We start from the raw sequence: 22,772 nt of genomic DNA on the forward strand, positions 1-22,772 counted from the left end.
GTGGGTGAGTGTTTGCATTAGCTTCATGAAGCACACCAAAAATCTACTGCCCAATATAAAATGCAAAAATAATATACTAGCACATGAGCTACTAAATGTTAAAATCCCACTTTTTGCTTTCAACAGGTGGGTGCTCAAGTTACTGTTGGATATTTTTTGTCATTGTAATTAAGATTAGGATGTAATATTTGTACCTCAAAAAACAAAACAAACCGTTAAATTGGTCAAATGTTACTTTGATTTAAGTTGGTTTTGCAGTAATATAAACAAATGACTGAAAAGTACTGCTGCAATCTATTGAATATGTACATTACAGCAGGGAGATGTGAATATTTGTATTGTGACACTGTATTGTTGCATTGCAGTATTTTGCAGTGCTAATACAAGTAATCCTCAACTTATAACCAAAATTGAGGCCAAAATTTCTGTTGCTAAGTGAGACATTTAGGTGAGTTTTGCCCCATTTGTTTTAACAGTTGTTAAGTGAATCACTGCAGTTAAGTTGGCAACACTGTTATTAAATAAATCTGGCTTCCCAACTTGTGGGGAAGCCAGAAGGTCGCAAAAGGTGATCATGTGATCATGGGACACTGCAACCATCATAACTGTGAGTCAGTTGCTAAGCATCTGATTCATGAAACCAGGGGGATGCTACTGCGGTGGAAAGTGTGAGAAATGATCATAAGTCACTTTCTTCAGCGCTGTTGTAACTTTGAACAGTCACTAAATGAACTGTTGTAAGTCGAGGATGATCTGTATCAATAATATAATACTATGTTATGACCCAGGCGGTCAAGGCAAGGCAGCCCCCTAGAAAATCCTTTATTGCTATCAGTAAGTGTTCTAACAAACAGCCTTCCAACGATAGGTAAGGGTCCATCCTACGCTACCCTGAAGGCAGTCACCCTCAATCTCCCAAACAACAGCCTGTAGATTGCAAAGAAAGTCCATAGAGTAGAAGTACACTTACAGGGCAAAGGTCCAGAGTTCCAAGTCCAGGTCACCCAGCTAAGCTAGTCCACGAGACAAAGTCAAGCACAATACAAATGGCAAAGACATTTGTCTCAAGGCAAAGACAAGGCACAAGGCAAAAAGTAGTTCTCAAGGCAAACCAAAGGGCAAAACCAGTCCTCGAACAAGACAAAAGGCAAAACAATCAAGGGTTCCTGGCAAAGAGTAACTCCCCATGGCTTCCCTTTAAGTCAATTCATTCCAGGTGTTCCTTGTGAGGAGAGGTGGGGCAATCTTCTCCTGAGTAGCCTTGCAACCCTTCTCTATGCTCTGTTCTCTGTGCCCTTGGATTGAGTAGGGGAGACAGCTGTTCCTCATAGAATAGAATAGAATTTTATGGGCCAAGTGTGATTGGACACACAAGGAATTAGTCTTGGAGCATATGCTCTCAGTGTACATAAAAGAAAAGATAAATTTGTCAAGAATCATAAGGTACACAAGCAACAAAGTTAGGGTCATACAGTCATTTGTGGGAGGAGATGGGTAATGGGAATGGTGAGAAGATTAATAGTAGTGCAGATTTAGGGACAGCATCATCCTTAGCCCCTGGTTTCTCCAAATATGCCAAGGGAGATGTGCCATTCCTTTTGGACGGTTCCAATTCCAACTCCTTCTCCTCCTCCAAACTGGACTCCAATGGAGCAGTGACATAATAATAGCGTAGTACTAATTAGTACTATATTAATAAAAAGTTTTGCTTTCTTGGTGAATTGTAATATTGGGAGTATACCTTTTTGTTTTATCAGCTTTGTAAGAAAATGAGCAAAGAATAAAACGTTGATGTTGAGGATTGTGGGGGCAATATGCTGGCTCTGTTAAAAAGTGCTATTGCTAATATGTTGTAAGCTGCCCTGAGTCTAAGTTGAAGGGCGGCATAAAAATCAATCAATCAAACAAACAAACAAATAAATAAATGTTGTTTTATTTTTGCCTCCTAGCCAGCAGCAGCTACAGCATCTTCATAGAAACCTGAGTAGCAGATTGGATGAGTCTTTGCAAATTATAAGTGAAAAAGTACCTTTCAATGATACAAGTAGGTATTGAATTGAATTGATTGCATTTGCAGTTGAATAAAGGAAAAAAAATAGTAGAAAATTGAAAAGCTGAGATTGTTTTCTTATTCTGACCAATATATGTTTAATTACCCTGTTTCCCCCAAAATAAGACATCCTCTGATAATAAGCCCAATTGGGCTTTTGAATGCATGGTAATAAGGCCAAATGCTTATTTCAGGGTTTTAAAAAATGGGTCTTAATTTCATGGAAACACAGTAGTACATGTATTTATATATATTTTACATGTATTTATATATATATTAAAATATAGTTACTGGTGCAGGTTGTAAAGATACTACCCACTCTTGGATGATTTATGAACTAACATTTTTTTTAAAAAAGATGGCAAGATGAAATACACTTGATCTAATACTGTGAATTGATTACTTTCTAGGATCTAGCCAGTATAATGCTCTGAATGTGCCATTACATAATCGACGCAGGCAAGTGAGTAATATAATTAAGGGTGCTTAAGTTAAGAAATGTGTGTTTCTTTGGTATTTGTGAATCACTGCATATGTGATGCTGATTCCCCATTAAGTATGTTTAAATGATTTCAGATTCTCAGTAATACCTAGTACAGTAGAAATGGTTTTTCTTTTAAGAAAAGAGGCCGGAAACTCTGCTTGATTCCTTTTAAATGAGAAATGAAGGGATTGGTTTCAGGATTCAGGACAGCTGCAGGACAGGAGCACATAATATAAAGAGCTGGGGTGGTGCAGCAGGTAGAGTGCTGTACTGCAGGCCACTGAAGCTGACTGTAGATCTGGAGGTCAGCGGTTCAAATCTCACCACTGGCTCCAGGTTGACTCAGCCTTCCATCCTTCCGAGGTGGGTAAAATGAGGACCTGGATTGTGGGGGCAATAGGCTGGCTCTGTTAAAAAGTGCCATTGCTAACATGTTGTAAGCCGTCCTGAGTCTAAGGAGAAGGGCGGCATAAAAATCGAATGAATGAATGAATGAATAGATAAATAGATAATGCCAGAATTTGTTCCCCCATTTTGAACTGTAGTTTATGGGGTTGATCTATTTTTGTGAAAAGATAGAAAGTTCTTGAGTTGAACTCAATTTCTGGTGATTACATTGATACATCCACTTGCATTACTCTTGCCTGTTATGCTTTTCCAGCTTTTCAGTCTATTCTACATCTCTGGGTTTTTCTTATGGTCTCTTAACAAAGTATTAATCAGGTCCATTCTACTTATGTTTTTGAGATCAAGGCTAGCTAGATGCTGTATTTAACTGAAGAATAAATACTATATCATGCAGATATGATATTGAGTATAGTGTTGGAAGACAAATCTCAAATCAATTCCAAAGCTCTTACGTCAGCTCCTGTACTACCTATTTGGGAACAATTCCATTCCTTTGAAGCAAAAACATATGTAACACAATCTACTCTAAAGTGGAAAGTATCTTCAGAAGGGATTCTAAGGAAGAGTGGAAGAGCAAAGTCACTTATATATATATATATATTTGTGTGCCTCTTACATTTAACTCCATGTCTAATATGAAATGTCACTGTACGCTACTGAGCTTTTGCATATCTGGTCTTTTAAATATCATCCTGGCATTTCTATTCTTCAGTTGGGAACACTGTCGTATAAAAGCTCTTATAAAGTTGTATCTTGGTTTTCTATCCTTTTACAGTTGAAACTTCGTGATCTTGCTGGTCAAGCTCTGACCTTTATCCAGGATTTAGTGACAGCTCTCCTTAATTTCCACACCTACACTGAGCAGCGAATTCAGATTTTCCCCATTGATTCTGCCACAGATACCATTTCACCATTAAATCAGAAGGTACAATTATTGGGGGAATTTTATATCATTAAATATAATGAACGGATAATAACCTGCTACTTCTAAGGATTCTATAATTTGACAAGTACAGCAAAGCTGTTAAAATAACCTTTGCTTTTGTAAAAACTTCAGTATGCGGAATTGGTGAGATATGTTGTTCTAATCTCGTCAGGATAATTTTATTTCTAATTTGGCAATTCCAGATTATATTGCATCTTCAAATGAAAAAAAAAAAGCAGCACATGGTAGGGAAAACTGCTTAAGTTCTCAAAAAGTTGTTCATATACAGTGTTCCCTCAATTTTCACAAGAGATGCATTCCGAGACTGCCCGTGAAAGTCGAATTTCCGCAAAGTAGAGATGTGGAAGTAAATACACTATTTTTGGCTATGAACAGTATCACAAGCCTTCCCTTAACACTTTAAAACCCTAAATTGCAATTTCCCATTCCCTTAGCAACCATTTAGATTATTACTCACCATGTTTATTTATTAAAGTTTATTAAAAAAATATTTATTAAAGCAGATTAAAGTTTGACAATGACATATGACGTCATCAGGTGGGGAAAACCGTGGTATAGGGAAAAACCCCATGAAGTATTTTTTAATTAATATTTTTGAAAAACCATGGTATAGACTTTTTGCGAAGTTCGAACTCGTGAAAATCGAGGGAACACTGTATATCCTTCCCCTCACTCTTTTGACACGCACACACACAGACCTTTGAGATTTTCTCCTAAAAGTGGCTTCTTTGGCAGTCTCCAATAGTATTTTGGTACAGGATCTTCTGGTTTCGGGTTTCTGTTTTTTTAAAAATTATTTCTGAGTTTTCCCTGCACTTGTCATTTTAAATTTGTGTACTCCTTTATTATTTTGTTTTAAATTTACTGTAAGAGGTCCTTAGTTTGTTGACCTTTTGAATTAAGAATAAATATAACTTTGGGACGTACTTGCCCTAAAATAAACAATTTGTTGGGGGATAACTGTGGATAATGTGGTTGATGGAATGCTAAAAGATGCTCACTTAAGGATGTGACTGCATAGAAAGTGAATATAGGTCCAGAAAATGGCATTTATTAATATTCAAGACTTTTTGTTGCTTTCCTACTGAAACATTTGGAGAAAAGTGTTATATTTCTAAACTTATGAAGTTTATAAAGAAGGAAAGAGAAGTGCCTTCTGAACTTCCTTCGGCTAGAAACAATGTTGTATTTGATGACAGTGATCAAACGATGCAAAGCTCCTTTTTTCTGTATCAGGAAAAGTGTGTAGAAGGAGTTGCCTATTTGTAGTTAGGAACTATTGGAGCTGCGTACTTGATGAAAAATTAAACTCCGTCCTTCAATAGTTTGACCAAATTATTCTGTGAACCATTAAACCATTTGGCAACAATGAGTCTCTGAAATATTTAAAGGACTGTAATTCTTTTCTTTCAACATAAGACTTTTCTAAAATATCTCTGCTGTATAAATGACTTCAATTTTTAAATTCCTTCTGAGCAGATTATCTGTTTACATTAAAACCTTTAAAAGTTTGTTGTGTTCTCTTTTCTCCCTGTTCCAAGTGGCAGTATAAAATAAACTGCAAAATCTTTCCCAGTGAAGTATCTTAACCCTTGAAGGTAAATATGACTAAGATGTTGCAGTAGTGCCAGCTAATAGATCTCTTTGCATTCAGTTCTCACAGTATCTTCATGAAAATGCATCCTACATTCGCCCATTGGAGGAAGGAGTTCTGCATTTGTTTGAGGGTATCACAGAAGACACCATCACAGTGCTGGTAATACTGTACTGTATTGTTATTCTGTTGCTATACCTCCCTGTTTAAAGCTTCTTGGTACTAAATATCTAAAACTTCTTTTTTTTTCTTGCAAGGAAACAACTACGGAATTAAAAACTTTTTCTGACTACTTAACATCTTATGTCTGCTTTCTCAGGAAGATTCTTCCTTATCAGTTGAAAAGGTACTATCAGAGTTTGTCCCCCACCCCAAAGCAATTTGGGTAAAGCAATTACATAGAATATAAGCCCCCTTTCAGATCTTTATTCCACCAGTTCTGGAGAAGGGAAAGAGGAAAACAAGCAAACTTGATTGTGCTCTTCCCTTTTACAGTGATGTCAGTGGTCATAAGGAAGATTAAGCAGGGAGTGTGATATTTGAATACCCATCAAAATTTAATATGTCAGAGCATGCCCCATCAAAGTTGCTTTATAATACCAAATTATATTTTCTTTAGAAGAAATTCAACATCATTAGCTTGTTTTCCTCTGTTATAATGGTATCTGTACTGGTTGGGGATTCCACTAGTCATAGTTCTATTTGGAGACTGTCAGGTTGGTGAAAGCTGCAATAAATAGTGAGCAGTTGAGAGCCATCGGTGCACCCAATGCACTCTTGCTTTCTTTGGACTGGTGTGTTTCAGATTTATTGACCTCAGTGATTTGGATTATTTATTATTTATTATTATTCCAAAAATGGAATAAATATTATTATTCCAAAACTGCACAATGGCTGGACATTAATCATGAACACCTGCTAAAAGACGTGAACTATCATGATCCTGTTAAGGGCCAGGGAAATCAGGAGATTTGGGTAGTTCAAATGAATAAAAAGATTTATTGGAAGCTTAGCTCTCTACAAGAATCTAGCCAAGTGACCATTAAGGGAATGTGCAAGTATAATAATAATGATGATGATGATGATGATGATGATGATGATGATGATAATAATAATAATTTAATTGAGGAGAAGCAGCTAGAGAAATTAATGAAATACGAAGATCTAAAAATTGAGCTGCAACGACTCTGGCATAAGCCATTGAAAGTGGTCCCAGTGGTACTTGGCACACTGGGTGCAGTGCCAAAGGATCTCAGCGGACATTTGAAAACCATCGGAATTGACCAAATCTCCATGATCATCATCATCATCATCATTACTATTATTATATCCAGCCCTCCTTGAATTCCTTTCTTAACTCTTGCACATTCCCTTAATGGTCACTTGGCTAGATTCTTGTAGAGAGCTAAGCTTGCAATAAATATTTTTATTCATTTGAACCACCCGAATCTCCTGATTTCCCTGGCCCTTAACAGGATCATGATAGTTCACAACTTTTAGCAGGTGTTCATGAGAGACAGCTTAATGTCCAACCATTGTGCAGTTGCTTTTTTTAAAAAGTTTGGAATGATTAAGAAACAGTTATGTTTAGCAGTACCTTTGATTACTAGTCTTTTGCAATCTGTGATGAAACTATCATTTCAGTTTTGTGTACAGTTGCTACCACCACATCTTGAAAACAATATTATTGAGCTAAAAATCTGTACAAACGAGGCACCAAAATTATTTTGAAGCTGGACTATGAAGAAAGACTTAGAAAAACTCAACTCTTTAGCTTAAATGAAAATGGGAAAGAAAAGACAAGAAAGATAGACCTATATAAAAACATTCATGGCTTAGGCAATGTAGTATTTTTAGTCATTCATTGAACCTAATACAGAAGGATTCAGGGCTCAAAGAGGGAATAAGTTTTCATGCCACACATAATTAAATTATTTACAATTAATCATGATTAGTCAGAAGAGAAAGGAATATTAGATATCTTTGCCACCTTGAGTTATTTATAAAAATAATAATGGGATTAAAATGATTTTTAAATATCTAGCTGAATCGAAATTGCTGCTTAGACGTCTGATAATGGCAGTCAATATGGGTGGTCCTGAATGAAGGCTGAGAAAGTTAATGGAGGATCAAGCTTTCAATGGCTCCTGATTTTGATGATGGTTTACTCGGGAAGAGCATGTTTAGGTTGGAAAGTAATAGTGGAAAGGAATTCTTACTCTTAATATCCAAATCTATGCAAATGTCACTGTGTAATGCAGAATGCAGGACTAGATTGGTTTTATAGCCTGACCCCGCAGGCTCTTCTTATGTTCTTTTTTTCTACTTTTTTTTTAAAAAGTATCAAAGCACCATCATAATACTCACTCTCAAAAACATAAATTCATATGTTCCTAGTTTGGAAGAAGAGTGTGAATCTTCTCTTTGCACAGCTGCATTAAGAGCCATGAATATGAACCTGCAAAATGATATGAAGAAGCTGACGGCAATCTTTGAGAAGCTGCATACATACATTAGTCTTCTAGCCTTACCCAGTAAGTGTGGGCTTTGGGCAACAAAGATTCAGGATTTATTACAATGTATGAAGTTTGACTTCTTCAGAAAAGAAGACAGATTCTGAATTCATTCTCTTAATTGACCCTAGGGAGCTGGCCTATACAACATTTGTATCTTTTACTGTAATAATTCAATAAATGAAGTAAAATAGTTGAAATTAATCCCATGTAATGATTTGAATTATTTAACATAGGATTGGTCTAAAACTTCAGTAATTTGGGTTCTCACTCAGAGGGGTGATTCTAATTTTGTTTAAATTGCTAAACTGAAAGGTGATTCTATTGGGTGCTAGCAATTATTAGAGAATTAAAAATGCAGTTAATATGAATATTTTATAATATACAGTGATACCTTGTCTTACGAACTTAATTGGTTCCTGGACGACGTTCTTAAGGTGAAAAGTTTGTAAGACGAAACAATGTTTCCCATAGGAATCAATGGAAAAGCGATTAATGCGTGCAAGCCCAAAATTCACCCAGCTGAAGCACCAGTTTTTCAGCTGCTGGGATTCCCCTGAGGCTCCCCTCCATGGGAAACCCTACCTCCGGATTTCTGTGTTTTTGCCATGCTGCAGGGGAATCCCTGCATCGCAAAAACGAGTGCTTCACTGGCAACGGAAGTCCGGAGGTTGGGTTTCCCAGCGAAGGGAGCATCAGTGAAATCGCAGCATCGCAAAAACACCGAAGTCCTTGAAACCCCACTTTCGGACCTCTGTGCTTTTGTGATGCTGCGATTTCACTGAGGTTCCCCTCACTGGGAAACCCCATCTCCGGACTACTGTTGCCAGCGAAGCACCCATTTTTGCACTGCTGGGATTCCCTGCTGGGATTCCCCTGCAGCATCACAAAAACATGGAAGTCCGAAGGTGGGGTTTCTCATGGAGGGGAGCCTCAGGGGAATCCCAGCAGCACAAAAATGGGTTTTTCGCTGGCAACAGAAGTCCAGAGGCGGGGCATCCCAGCGGCGGCAGTGGGTTTGTAAGGTGAAAATAGTTTGTAAGAAGAGGCAAAAAGATCTTAAACCCCGGGTTTGTATCTCAAAAAGTTTGTATGATGAGGCGTTTGTAAGACGAGGTATCACTGTAATCCATATAGTATTTTTCAGATGTTTTTTATGGGCCATCTTAATTTTGATTAAAAGGAGAGTACAAATGTAATAAATAAGCAGAAAAAAACTATAATTGGATGTTGCTGCCTTTTGGGCTCTTTGATGACCTTGTTTAACTAAGTTAGGTTTGTGGTTTATTTCAAAAGAGGTGTTTGATTTGTTTACTCAATACTCTTCTATTTCTCTCTTCCCATTTCATGCTTTTTAAAAAAATATTGTATTTGTCACCAGATTTCAATATACTACTGTTTTACAATCTAGGCACAAAAGCAGATCACCTGGTTCGAACGAACTTCAACTCTGTGTTTACATGCATTTCTTCAGCTCTTAATGGATTTCATGAAGTTATGAAAGGTGAGACCATTTGAACTTGCTGTGATTCCTTGACCCTGATTCAAGGAAATGAGAAGGGGAGGGAAGCAATTGCATTGCAAATTTTTTCCCCTGGCAATAAAGCCCGTTTAAAAAAAAACAACCCAAAATTGATTACTGAGCAGCAACTTATAGGAGCTATTGGTCTCCATAATGGTGAACAGGAAGTAAAATGTATCTTCTTATAAAAACACTCTTTTGGGTAGAATTTTTTTTTGAATGTGTATGATTGTATAGTTAGGGATTTTACTATGTATTAATGTTTTTTAAATTGATTTAACTTTTTATTATTGGATTTGTAATGTATTGTATCACTGTTATGTTGTGAGCCGCCCCGAGTCTTTGGAGAGGGGCGGCATACAAATCTAATAAACTATAAACTATAACTATAAAATAAAGGCTAGAAATAGCAAGGAGAAAATAGATTTTCAAATTGGATTAGAATGAGAGGTTCAAAAGAAAGGAGAACTAATGTGGTGTAACAGTTAAAATTGAGAATTTAAGATTTCCAGTTCACCTTTAAATATGAGTGTTGACAAGATTTTTATGGGAATACAATGAAAGAAAATGTGAACTCTCTTGAGATGGAATATAAATCTTAAAGGTAAGGGTGCTGTGATTTATATGTATAACCGATACATATTAATTCCTTTTGATTTTAGATATTTCCAAGCACTTTAGTCAAAAAGCTACCTTGGAACATGAGCTCCCTATAGCCACTCAAAAGCTCATCACCACTAACGACTGTATCTTATCCTCTCTGGTGGCATTAACTAATGCAACGGGCAAGGTAAAGTTTGTTTTCAATTCAAGCAGTGATTTACCTGGAAAGCCAGTAGTGGTGAAAGCTCCAGTTTAGAAATTGGGAGACGTTGAGTTGTAGTCTCACCTTAGGCCCAAAAACAGCTGGGTCACAATGGGCCAGTCACTTCGTCTGAACTCTAGGAAACAGGCAATGGCAACCACTTCCAAAATAGAACAGTTACAGAATGTAGTGAAGGCGGATATTGTAAACTATAGCCAGGAGCCTGCGACAAGAACTATTAACTCTCCTCGAAGCTCAATGTGTACAATTCAGTGAGCATTTTCTTTATTGTACAATGCTCCTTTGGCTGCCTTCGCCCAGTACATTTAGAAGTTTATTCTTTGAATAGCCAAGATTCAAATAGTGGGGCCACACACTTCGACAATGTTTTTAGTACGATTGTTGGATGAATGGTAATGGAAGTTTTTAAAAGTAGATTTTTAAGGATTGTTTTTATGTGTTAATTGGATTGATTTTACTGTTGTCTCTTTATATATGTTGTGAGCTGCCCCGAGTCCTCGGAGAGGGGCGGCATACAAATCCAATGAAATAAATAATAAATAAAATAAATCTTGTCAAGAAAACTGCAGTAACTTTTTCAGGCAGTCACCAGAAGTTGACAGTAACTTGAAGGCAACTAGGAAAAAACCCCGCAAGTTAAAAAAAAGGAGTTTATCAGCCAACTTGGAGACATTTTTACAACACAATATCATACTTGGCCTGGATGGGTGTCAACAGACTCAAACTCAACCCGGATAAGACGGAGTGGCTGTGGGTTTTGCCTCACAAGGACAATTCCATCTGTCCTTCCATTACCCTGGGGGGGGAATTATTGACCCCCTCGGAGAGGGTCCGCAACTTGGGCATCCTTCTCGATCCACAGCTCACATTAGAGAACCATCTTTCAGCTGTGGCGAGGGGGGCGTTTGCCCAGGTTCGCCTGGTGCACCAGTTGCGGCCCTATCTGGACCGGGACTCACTGCTCACAGTCACTCATGCCCTCATCACCTCGAGGTTCGACTACTGTAATGCTCTCTACATGGGGCTACCTTTGAAAAGTGTTTGGAAACTCCAGATCGTGCAGAATGCAGCTGCGAGAGCAGTCATGGGCTTACCTAGGTATGCCCATGTTTCACCAACACTCCGCAGTCTGCATTGGTTGCCGATCAATTTCCGGTCACAATTCAAAGTGTTGGTTATGACCTTTAAAACCCTTCATGGCACTGGACCAGAATATCTCCGAGACCTCCTGCTGCCGCACGAATCCCAGTGACCGATTAGGTCCCACAGAGTGGGCCTTCTCCGGGTCCCGTCAACTAAGCAATGTCGGTTGGTGGGCCCCAGGGGAAGAGCCTTCTCTGTGGCGGCCCCGACCCTCTGGAACCAACTCCCCCCGGAGATTAGAACTGCCCCTACTCTCCTTGCCTTTCGTAAACTCCTTAAGACCCACCTTTGTCATCAGGCATGGGGGAACTGAGACATCTCCCCCGGGCATATACAATTAATGAATGGTATGTCTGTATGTATGTTTGTTTAGAAAATGGGGTTTTTAAAAATATTTTTAAACTGTAATTTAGATTTGTTGTAAATTGTTTCACTTTGTTGTGAGCCGCCCCGAGTCTGCGGAGAGGGGCGGCATACAAATCTAAATAATTAATAAATAAATAAATAAATAATACTGTGATGAGGTTTTTTTTTTATTTTGAGAAATACTATTCAGGTGGTCAATCCTTTTTAAAAAGGCCAATATATCTAGACTGGAACTTCTACATATTTACTTTACATGCACACCTTCAACCCCCACTTTTATTATTACCAGTTTCGTTCTTTTAATTAAGTGGGATGCTAATGTTGAAAAATATCAACCCCTAACATATTTCACAAGAAATTCAAAGCTTACGGCTGTGGTAGCAAACCTATGGTACACGTGTCACAGGTGGCATGCAGAGCCATATAGGAGAGCATGCCAAGGCATTGCCCTATGTCAGTTACAGCATGCATGTGTGCCCTGTCCAGCTGATTTTCAATCTTTTCAGCTGTTTTCGCTCTCCCCAGGTTTCAGGGAAGCCTCCTGAAGCCTGGGGATCATAGTTCCCTCTAAGCTGAGCAGTGAGCAATCGCTCACTTAAAAATCATCATCAACTCAGAGTTTTCCAAACCTGCCCAGAAGCCGAGAGGGAAAGAGTGAGAGGGAGGGAGAGAGAGAGGAAGAGAGGAAGAGAGAGAAACAGATAGAAAAAAGAGAGGAAGGAAAAGAGAAAGAAAAAGAATGGGAGTAAGGAAGAGAGAAAGAAAATCAAAATCTAGTTTGAAACTAGCTCAACTACTTAAGTGGCATTTTGATATTGATAGAGTTGCCCTATTATGAGCTCACTGTTATAGACACACAGTACAGTATTTTATTTTGAAATTCTCTGAGACAAAACAGGGTGGGTTTTTTATTTATTTGTTTATTTATTTATTTATTTATTATTTCTGTGCCGCCCAATCCCGAAGGGACTGCCGCTCAGACACTATACTTTTCCGGCCACCCCCCCAAAAAATTAGAGGGAACACTGCTGGGGATGGTGAAAAACGGCCCAACGGGCCACCAGGAAGTTTGGAAATGAATTTCCGGTTGGCCTATTGGGCTATTTTTTGCCATCCCCAGGCTTCAAGAGTCAGTTGTGAGGCGTTTGCGCATGCACAAGGTGCAACGGAGGGGAGTGCCTGCATTGTGGGAGATTGTGCGCATGCACGGCAGGGGGGGGCATGGATGTGGGTGTGCACACTCCCTTTTGGCTCGGAAACCAAAAAAGGTTTTGCCCTCACTGCCCTATGGAGTTAAAAAATAAAAAATTGTGGTAGGTAACCCAATGCTGGGGTTTTTTTTGTGTCCATACAGTGTTATCTTAAAGGCAATAACGGCTGTCTCACCTATTGTCCTTTTGGGTTTTGGGTGTTTTGTAACTGGCCACCATCATTTTTTAAAAATTGACTCGGATGATTGACAATCTATTGCATGAATCCCAGCGACCGGTTAGGTCCCACAGAGTTGGTCTCCTCCGGGTCTCGTCAACTAAACAATGTCGTCTGGCGGGACCCAGGGGAAGAGCCTTCTCTGTGGCAGCTCCGACCCTCTGGAATCAGCTCCCTCCAGAGATTAGAACTGCCCCCACCCTCCTTGCCTTTCGTAAACTCCTTAAAACCCACCTCTGTCGTCAAGCGTGGGGGAACTGAAACATCTCCCCCTGCCTATGTAGTTTTTGTGCATGATATGACTGTATGTATGTTTTTATATATTGGTGTTCCTTGTTTTTTAGACGTTTTAAATGTATTATTGTTATTTTAGATTCTATTAGATTTGTCATTATATATTGTTTTTATCACTGTTGTAAGCCGCCCCGAGTCTACGGAGAGGGGTGGCATACAAATCTAATAAATAATAATAATGATGATGATGATGATGATTTATTTCACTTACATTAAACTAATTTAATTTTGTACCAAAGCAGACCAGTATATAATCTCTCTCTCTCTCTCTCCTTTGTATGTCTAGATTGCTTCATTCTTCTGCAATAATTTAGATACTTTCACTTTATCGCTGAGTTATGGACCTAAAGGAGGAATGGCATTTATCAACCCCCTCTCAGCTGACTGCATGCTTCAGTATAAGAAGAAAGCATCTGCCTACATAAAACTTCTGAAGAGGGTTTGTGCTTGTTCACATACAATAGATACACCAGCAGCAACTTGGATTCCTTGGGTGGGCTCAGAAAGTCCTTTCATGTGGGACTGAAATATTTTCCTCTTATGAAGAGGTTCTTTGTTAGAGATGGAACCATTTTTGTTGCTCAGTGGTATATTACCTAGTTTGAAGCCGCTTCAGAGATTGCAGAGGCTGAAAAATTGATGGATGAGCGTGAGAGTTTTAATAGGCTTCCTGCTGTTAGTCTGTGGGGGAAACTGAATGGAATTCCAAGAAGTAGGAAACTTGGGGATAGAGATTATGGCTGTTTGGGAGAAAATATATTTGGGATATCCAAGTGGTTCTAAGAGGGGGATTTGAGACATCATATTATTATTATTATTATTATTATTATTATTATTATTATTATTATTATTATTATTATTAATTAGATTTGTATGCCGCCCCTCTCCGAAGTCTCGGGGCGGCTCACAACAGTAATAAGAAACAGTGTAACAGTGGGACAAATCTAATAATAAAAAATATATAAAAACCTCAACAATTAAAAACCATACAGCACATACATACCAAACATGAAATATAAAAAGCCTGGGGGAGATGTCTTAGTTCCCCCATGCCTGGCAATACAGGTGGGTCTTGAGTAACTTGTGAAAGACAAGGAGGGTGGGGGCTGTTCTAATCTCCGGGGGGAGTTGGTTCCAGAGGACCGGGGCCGCCACAGAGAAGGCTCTTCCCCTGGGGCCCGCCAAACGAAATTGTTTGGTCGACGGGATCCGGAGACGGCCATAGAGTGTTAATGAGACACTTGGCATAAACCTTGCATGTTTAATTGTCAGCAGAAGGAGCAAATTCTTAGGGATGAACTGTCTAATTTAGCAATAATTTATTTTATTCATTTCGACTTCTATGCTGCCCAATCCCGCAGGACTCAGTAAGGCCCACGGGTATCTCTTCTTATGCCTAATGTTTATGTCCATTGTTTAATTGCTATAGCCAACAATCTTAAGAATATTTTTGTCATTTACCGTGACACGGTAAACCTTGTGCCAAACCCCAGGAAGGAGTAGAAAGCAACAAGGCCCTGTGCTGTGAATATTTTTATGGCGTGCTGCTACAGGGAGATGTAACTCTTCCTATTTTTAAAGCTCAGGGTAATATTGTGGCAAAATCTCTTCCCCTCCCTCTTTGGTAGTATGCAGAGTTGGTGCTAACCACAAATTTACTGCTCAGTTCCATTGAGCCCTTCCCAACAACTATACATTAGTATGAATGGTTGCAAAATAATAAGAAAATTCTCAGAAGCTTTCTCCTGTTTGCAGAAAGCTAGAATTATAGCTGTGTTCATTTATATTAGCCCCTTGAACAGGTTTCCCCTGCACAGTTTGAATTTGTTTATCTTCCACATATTATATCTACTTGTATATTTTAAAATTTTGGTGTATCCCTCAATCTTTTGTAGAGTGCAAAAAGTTGAAAAGAGTTATCTTCCAAGTGATAGATGAGCACCTATACAAAAACTGTAACTTCAGGATTATGCTTAAATTTATAATGGGTATATTTATGTCTGTTAGACCAGTGTTTCCCAACCAGTGTGCCGTGGCACACTAGTGTGCCGCGAGACATGGTCAGGTGTGCTGCAAAGAAGGAAGCTCAGCTTCTGGTCTTGCAACTTTTTGCTGAGAGTGCAAAGAGCAAAAAGTTGTGAGACCGGAAGCTGAGCTTCCTTCTTTGCGCCTTCCAAGTTTTCCGGCAGCTGCAGCGCCCCGCCCGGCTGGAGCTTCCCTGGCGGCGGCAGCAAGTGAGCTTTGGGGCCTGGTGGGAGGGTGGCGGCAGCAGCAGCACCAGTCAGTAGCCGTGGGGTGGCAGCAGGGTGGTTGGCTGTGAGCCAGAACTCCAGGACAGAGGCACCGACGGCGGCGGCTGGACGTGTTGCTGTACGCCGTACATGCTGGCATTGCATGGCTGGCACTTGCCTGCTGGCTGGATCGGGACGGAGGCTCCAGCCTCACGCCCATGCCCAGCGCAATGCCAGCATGTACGGCGTCTAGCAACACGTCTGGAGCTCAATGTTCCCCAGGATTTTGTAAATGTGAATAATGTGCCGTGGGTCAAAAAAGGTTGGGAAACACTGTGTTAGACTATAATGTGCTGGATACTGAAACAGATACCCATTTTTTAAAAAAAAATTGAAAGGTTTTTTTTAAAAAAAGAAATCTCAGCTGCTTAAATAGGACCATTTAAAACAAGACTGTCCCACCTCATGGGTTTACAATATGAAGATCATGATAAAAAGAATAAGGAAAACAGAAATAACATATCACAGGGGAGACTGATGGAAGAAAATGTTTTCACGATATGTAAGTTGTTGTGAGCCGCTCCGAGTCCTCGGAGAGGGGCAGCATACAAATCTAATAAATAATAATAATAAAAAGTACCAGGAAGGATTCAGACATCTAATCATGTGTGTATCCTCAGCCTGTTGGTTTGAATTATACTACATTCATGGAGAAGATAAAATGAGTTGATTAAAAATATGTCTACTTCAATTCACATGTCTTTTGGCTTGTGAAGTGCTACAAAGGGCCTTAAAGGCTCACTTGCTGTGAACATTAATTTAATGAACAGAGTTTTCATGTTTTAGCTGGTTGGAAAAAACTGGCAAGAGTAACACACTCATTTGTGTTTGTTAGTAGCAAGGAGCTGGGGAAAAAACAACACATTTCTCATCTGTGACTTTTATCACTTTGGCCAGCTGTCATTGCAATTTCCCCCCCATACAGCCATAATCCTCCCCCTCCAACATTTCCTGCAGTCTTTGCCATCTTTGTACTGCTTGCAGTTTAATACCATTTTTTTCAACATAAAATTTGTCCAGAATAACACCCATGGTTTAATTAATTGTGTCGAGGTGCGATTTTATATAGAGGAGTAGAAATGCCTTCCTTTGCTGTTTTTGCCAAGTCCCACTCTGGGATGCTAAGAATAATGGCTACAGACCTCTGCCCCAAGAGGATGGAAAAGCATCTGGAAAGTCTTTTTTTGTCAGTAAGGGGAAAGGATGATGAAAAGAACCAGCCTAAAGATACCTGTGTGTTTTTAATAGGAAAGTGAACACAAGAACAAGGGAACACAATCTGAAGTTAGATGGGGGAAAGATCAAAAGCAACGTGAGAAAATATTATTTTACTGAAAGAGTAGTAGATGCTTGGAACAAACTTCCAGCAGACGTGGTTGGTAAATCCACAGTAACTGAATTTAAACATGCCTGGGATAAACATATATCCATCCTAAGATAAAATACAGGAAATAGTATAAGGGCAGACTAGATGGACCATGAGGTCTTTTTCTGCCGTCAGTCTTCTATGTTTCTAAAAACACAAGGAATTGTTGCCTAGTCTAGTTCACTGAAATGTTTTTTTTTTTGGGTTCCAGACTTGTCCTGATTCAGTGCCTTATGAAGAAGCTTTGGCCAATCGCAGGATTCTTCTGAGTTCCACTGAGAGCAGAGAAGGCCTTGCACAGCAGGTACTCAAGATCTGATATGCAGCCCCTTCAAAATACGGTATATGTACCATATTTGGTAGTTGCACTGGGGAGACATCTTCATTTATCAGATGTGCTATTAGGTGTCTAAATGAAGACACCCATAATAAAGGGTGAATGAAACTTGGTTTTTAAACTTTCCTACAGTATAAATTCAATCCAAATCCAGCCGCCCCGAGTCCACGGAGAGGGGCGGCATATAAGTCCAATAATGAAATAAATCAACAAACAAACAAACAAACTTTTTGTCCCCAAACTAGTTATCTCTGCAAAAGCCCAGTAACACTGTTTTATAATACTTAGACATACACTTTACTCATCTGCTGTTGTACATTACCCTATGCGAATATAATGTAAGAGAGAGAGAGACTTCAAGAAAGGCCTTAAAATCCTTTTTATGCCATTGAAGCTGATACAAACCATCAGAACTGCCCAAACCACAAGATGGGCAGCAAATAAATTGGATGGATGGATAAATTGATAGATAAATTGATAGATAGATAGATAGATAGATAGATAGATAGATAGATAGATAGATAGATAGATAGTTGTTTTCATAGATTTTCACAGGTACAGGTATATTCAGGCTGGTGCTTTTGTCCTTGTGTTCGCCCTAGCACAAGGACAAAAGCACCAGCCTGAAGATGACGAGTGGGACCTCATCAAAACCTCACCAGAAATCTCTGAAACTTACACGGGAAGAAACTCGAATATGCCAAGACCTTCATAGATAGATAGGTAGGTAGGTAGGTAGGTAGGTGGATAGATAGATAGATAGATAGATAGATAGATAGATAGATGTGAATATAGATTGATTCTCTGCCATCCCCCTATGCCCAGAGTACAGCAAATGGAAATAATGTACTGATTTTACTATTTGTATTTGATTTATCTAATACCTTCTTTCGGGTATTTGAGTATCTGAAATCAGGCTGGGATTGGGTACTAGTACTTCATAAGACTATTATGGATTTGATGTACAGCTTGTTTGTTAAATTTATTTCGGAGTAAAAAGATCGCTTGTAAACAGCAGCTAAAAGAATTAACATTATTTATGAGATCCTGCTGTAGTTTTCAAGTATAATTCAATTTGCAGTAATCAGAATTTAAAAAGGAAATTAGGAAACAGATGGGAATAGATATCCAAAATGTACTTCCTGTTGGGGCTTTTGGAGAATAACTTCACACTGTCTTTTTCCCAGCTGCAAAACATTATCTAGAATGAACAATCCATTAACCAAAACTTGTTATAGTTTGGAAAATAGATCATACTAATGTACTCATATCTTAATTAAATCATACTGTTCAGGGTTTTTAAAACAAATAATGTCTTTTTGGTTGTGATTTATAAAATGTTATCTAATCAGCTATTACAAGCATCTGTTTCTTCTGCAGTTGAAATTCTGTGGCTTGCATACCCAGCTGTGCAACTTGCTACTTTCATATGCTCACATTTTAAAATTAAGGAAACTTTACAGCTTCATAAAAACTTGCCTGTGATTTATTTAAAATGTTTTCTATACTCTTCCCTTTAAGGAAGGAATAGAAAGGTACACAGTACTTGAATCAAAGCCTTGCTCTTTATTCTTGAGGTTATGATTGCTAGCTACTTTTCAGTGCAAACTGCTTGGACATGTGCAGGCCACATGACAGCATATTGAAGCTATATGTTGGCATCTTCTGTTCTTCCAACCTCCTTTTGCAATTCACAGTTCCATGTGAATTATTTTTCAAACAGTCCACTGCAGTGTTTTCCCTCCTACTGTAGCTACTTCATGGTGATAATTTTCCTTATTCCCAGGTCCAGCAAAGTTTGGAAAAAATTGCAAAATTGGAACAAGAAAAAGAGCATTGGATGCTGGAGGCCCAGCTAGCTAAAATTAAGCTAGAGAAAGAGAATAAAAAAGTGTTTGAAAAGGCCAGAACTTCTTTAAGCAACCAGCTAATTGAAGCAACCACAGAAAATTCCTTTGTGTTAAATGCAGTGGAACAAGAGAAGGATGATGGTGCAGAAAGAGCACTGAGAGAGCCAGTTCAAAGTACAAGTTTGGTAAGTGTCTTACATGCCACTGAGGTGGTGAAATATTGTATTTTTTTCATGGATGTTTATCATGAAACAATGAATTTATTAATTAGCACTTTGGAGAAATTAGCACAATACAGTAGTTGCATTTGAATGCCACAAGGACATTTTAAAAAGTATCAAACCAGAGGTTCTTAGGTTGTAATGTTTCATATTAACCTCACTGAGCCCCACTGATTCTAGTGGGAAGGAATTATTGTATATTGCATATTGTATATACAGTATGTCCTTTGAAATGGATGAAAACTAAGCACAGTTACGCTTTTAAAATTTAGAACATATTCTAATTAAGAGTAAACTCTACTGTATATAAATGATTTTAAAACAAGAAATTACTACTTTGAATTAACCTTGTCCTGATTTCTTTTTAAAGATTGGAATGCTAACAGTGACCACAGGAAATGAAGAGGTACAGCATTAATATTATATAATGTTATATTTAGCATGTCAAATAATGCAAATTATTTGGGCCATTATCATTATGAAAACAGTTCAATATAGTTGCATGGCAATTATTTTTGTTGCTCTAGTTTTACTAATACTATTTCTGCAACCATTTCTGGTAGCTTTATCTAACTTTAAGAAGAATGAAAACTATGAGAAAGCAAATTCCATATCTTATCTAAGTGCAGTGTGAAGAAATGCTTTGTTTTTCTTTCACCAGTCAGTTAATTTGAGGTTCTACTTCCTGTATATTACATATTTTAGAAATATCAGTGAGTGCTCTTCTCATTCAACCTTGCCATTTTTAGCCCAGAAAAACTTTTCTCACAATTCAGCTGTTGCTTCATAATTTTGTTTGCAGTTTTTCAACTCCTCAATTTGTTTGTTTGAATTATGGCTTTCACGGGCATTCATTGCAATGGAAGACATGTTTGATTTGTGATGCTTTTCATACTTGAATAAATATTTACATTTTTCCCCACATACTTGCTTGGAAGATTCCAGAAGCTGATACCAGGGAAGATTTGATAAAGAACCACTATATGGCAAGAATAATAGAGATTACATCTCAGCTACAACTTGCTGATAGCAAGTCTGTACATTTTCATGCAGAGGTAAATGAGCAATATGTTTCTTAATCTGGAAATCAGACTTTAGTGTTACAATAAGTGTTCTGTTTCTTATAGAGGTATTTTCATTGGCTAATTCCTTGCCATTTATTTCTGGTAAGCAGGAGAATAAGATGTGATTGTCCTTTAATTTGCTTTAGCTATAAAGAAATATTAGGACAAGGATGACAAGTAAAAGATTATCTAGAAAAGATGGATTTTCAGGACATAAAAAAAGGGAAGTTGCTATATGGGCATTCCAACTATAAACAGCAGCAAAAGCAAGTACTGTAAAAGAAAATGTTTTAGATGTTGGAAAGAATAGACTTTAGAGTCATATTAAGAAACGAATTAGGCTTTAAATAATTGAGAAGGAAGATCATGAAGATCTTACAAGGTGAAGTCACTGTGGGGTCCTTTGGTGCTCTCTGAACTTGGTGGTTTTCTTCAGGTTGTTCCATTACCAAACTAGCTAACATCATCAGTGCTAGAAGGGAGTAGGATTATACCAGCGGCTTGCCCTGTCAGCATTGGTGGGAGTGTTCTTTCTTTGTGGTTCCTTGATCAGCTGTTGCTTACCATGTTTTTTTCCTGGGCTGATAGTACTGTATACCCATTGATTGGGGTATTGTTTATTTGATTTTGGTCTAGTGTTAATCTTGGTGTTAATATGAATGATGTGTTGGCCAAGTAAAGACACTCGGCTCCCACTCAGAGGGCTGAGAATTCAAACCTAGGTAGCAGATGTTTCTCTCCTAGGGCAGAAAGGGAAAAAAAATCTGCTGCAAACTGCATAGGCATCAGGATGGACATCCGGCCAGTAAATGTTCAACTCCACCCAGTTGCCCTATTTCTACCCTACATAGGGACTATAACATCATAAAAAGGGGAGTTAATTTCTACTCATTTGTGTATTGATTGCTGGTGAGGATGTGTTTTAATCTTTTTATTTCCTTTTTTAAAATTGTCTTTTTATTGTCTCTTTTGAATGGTATGTAGATATTGTTTATCTCTATGTGCCTGTTGATAGCTGATTTGTCTAAGTGCCTGGACTCCAGGAATTCTCTGGCATTTTTGGACTTGGCTTGATCTAGGATCTCAGAGTTTCTCATTGAAACTCTGATTGAGTCTGTCCATGTGCGGTGAAATTAAGGAGTTTTCATCTTGTCTTCTAATTGCTAGTTGGTCTTCATGGATCCACCCTGCTAATCTGCTGCCTGTTGGCTGTTATATACAGTGTTCCCTCGATTTCCGCGGGGGATGCGTTCTGAGACCGCCCGCGAAAGTTGAATTTCCGCGAAGTAGAGATGCGGAAGTAAATACACCATTTTTGGCTATGGACAATATCCCAAGCCATCCCGTAACACTTTAAAACCCTAAATTACCATTTCCCATTCCCTTAACAACCATTTGCTCACCATTATTACTGGTACTCACCATTGAATAGTGATCCTGATATTTATAAACATAATTATTTATTAACAATAATTATTTTTTTTGTTATTTATTTGCAAAAATTATTAGTTTGGCGATGACATATGACATCATCGGATGGAAAAAACCGTGGTATAGGAAAAAAACCGCAAAGTATTTTTAAATTAACATTTTTTGAAAAACCGTGGTATAGGCTATCCGCGAAGTTCGAACCCGCGAAAATCCAGGGAACACTGTAATGGCTATTATAGTCCTTAAACTGAATGTTATAGATGACTCCCATTTTGAAGTCAGGAAGCTTATGCAATTAGGAATAGTTAGAAAACCAGTAACAGAGATAAAGGAAAGGTTTTGCCAGATGACAGATAGGTAACACATGCATGTGAATGTGATGAAACTAAAACAAGTGCAAGTACAAGAATGAGAGAAAATAGCAATTGAGAGATAATCCAGGTTTGTCTAAGACATGGTCCAGAGGATGGAACTGAGTCTCAAGTTTTTAGTTTCTGTTTTATGGTTTTATACCTTTAATATTGTAGTGAACTGCCCAGAGCTGTGTTCTAACATGGGTAGATATACAAATCTTATAAATAAATAAGTACAAAAATAATAAAATGGACAGTGAGAAAATGTTGAATGTTATAATAAAC

The 22,772-nt window shown here is 38.3% G+C and overlaps 1 protein-coding gene across 1 annotated transcript in view; it reads left to right on the plus strand.

The window, feature by feature from the left end:
- PPP1R21 (protein phosphatase 1 regulatory subunit 21) overlaps positions 1 to 22,772 on the plus strand; it is a 37,042-nt gene that overhangs the window by 5,900 nt on the left and 8,370 nt on the right. The window contains exons 7-19 of the mRNA XM_070734690.1: positions 1,950 to 2,044; positions 2,461 to 2,513; positions 3,718 to 3,867; positions 5,543 to 5,644; positions 5,740 to 5,828; positions 7,880 to 8,016; positions 9,407 to 9,499; positions 10,180 to 10,307; positions 13,861 to 14,013; positions 17,443 to 17,535; positions 19,355 to 19,603; positions 20,010 to 20,045; positions 20,578 to 20,694. Of these exons, the coding sequence (XP_070590791.1) occupies positions 1,950 to 2,044; positions 2,461 to 2,513; positions 3,718 to 3,867; positions 5,543 to 5,644; positions 5,740 to 5,828; positions 7,880 to 8,016; positions 9,407 to 9,499; positions 10,180 to 10,307; positions 13,861 to 14,013; positions 17,443 to 17,535; positions 19,355 to 19,603; positions 20,010 to 20,045; positions 20,578 to 20,694 (1,495 nt within the window). The remainder of the gene's footprint in view (positions 1 to 1,949; positions 2,045 to 2,460; positions 2,514 to 3,717; positions 3,868 to 5,542; positions 5,645 to 5,739; positions 5,829 to 7,879; positions 8,017 to 9,406; positions 9,500 to 10,179; positions 10,308 to 13,860; positions 14,014 to 17,442; positions 17,536 to 19,354; positions 19,604 to 20,009; positions 20,046 to 20,577; positions 20,695 to 22,772) is intronic.

This window comes from Erythrolamprus reginae, chromosome 1, assembly GCF_031021105.1.
Source record: "Erythrolamprus reginae isolate rEryReg1 chromosome 1, rEryReg1.hap1, whole genome shotgun sequence".
In the NCBI taxonomy this organism is placed as follows: domain Eukaryota; kingdom Metazoa; phylum Chordata; class Lepidosauria; order Squamata; family Dipsadidae; genus Erythrolamprus; species Erythrolamprus reginae.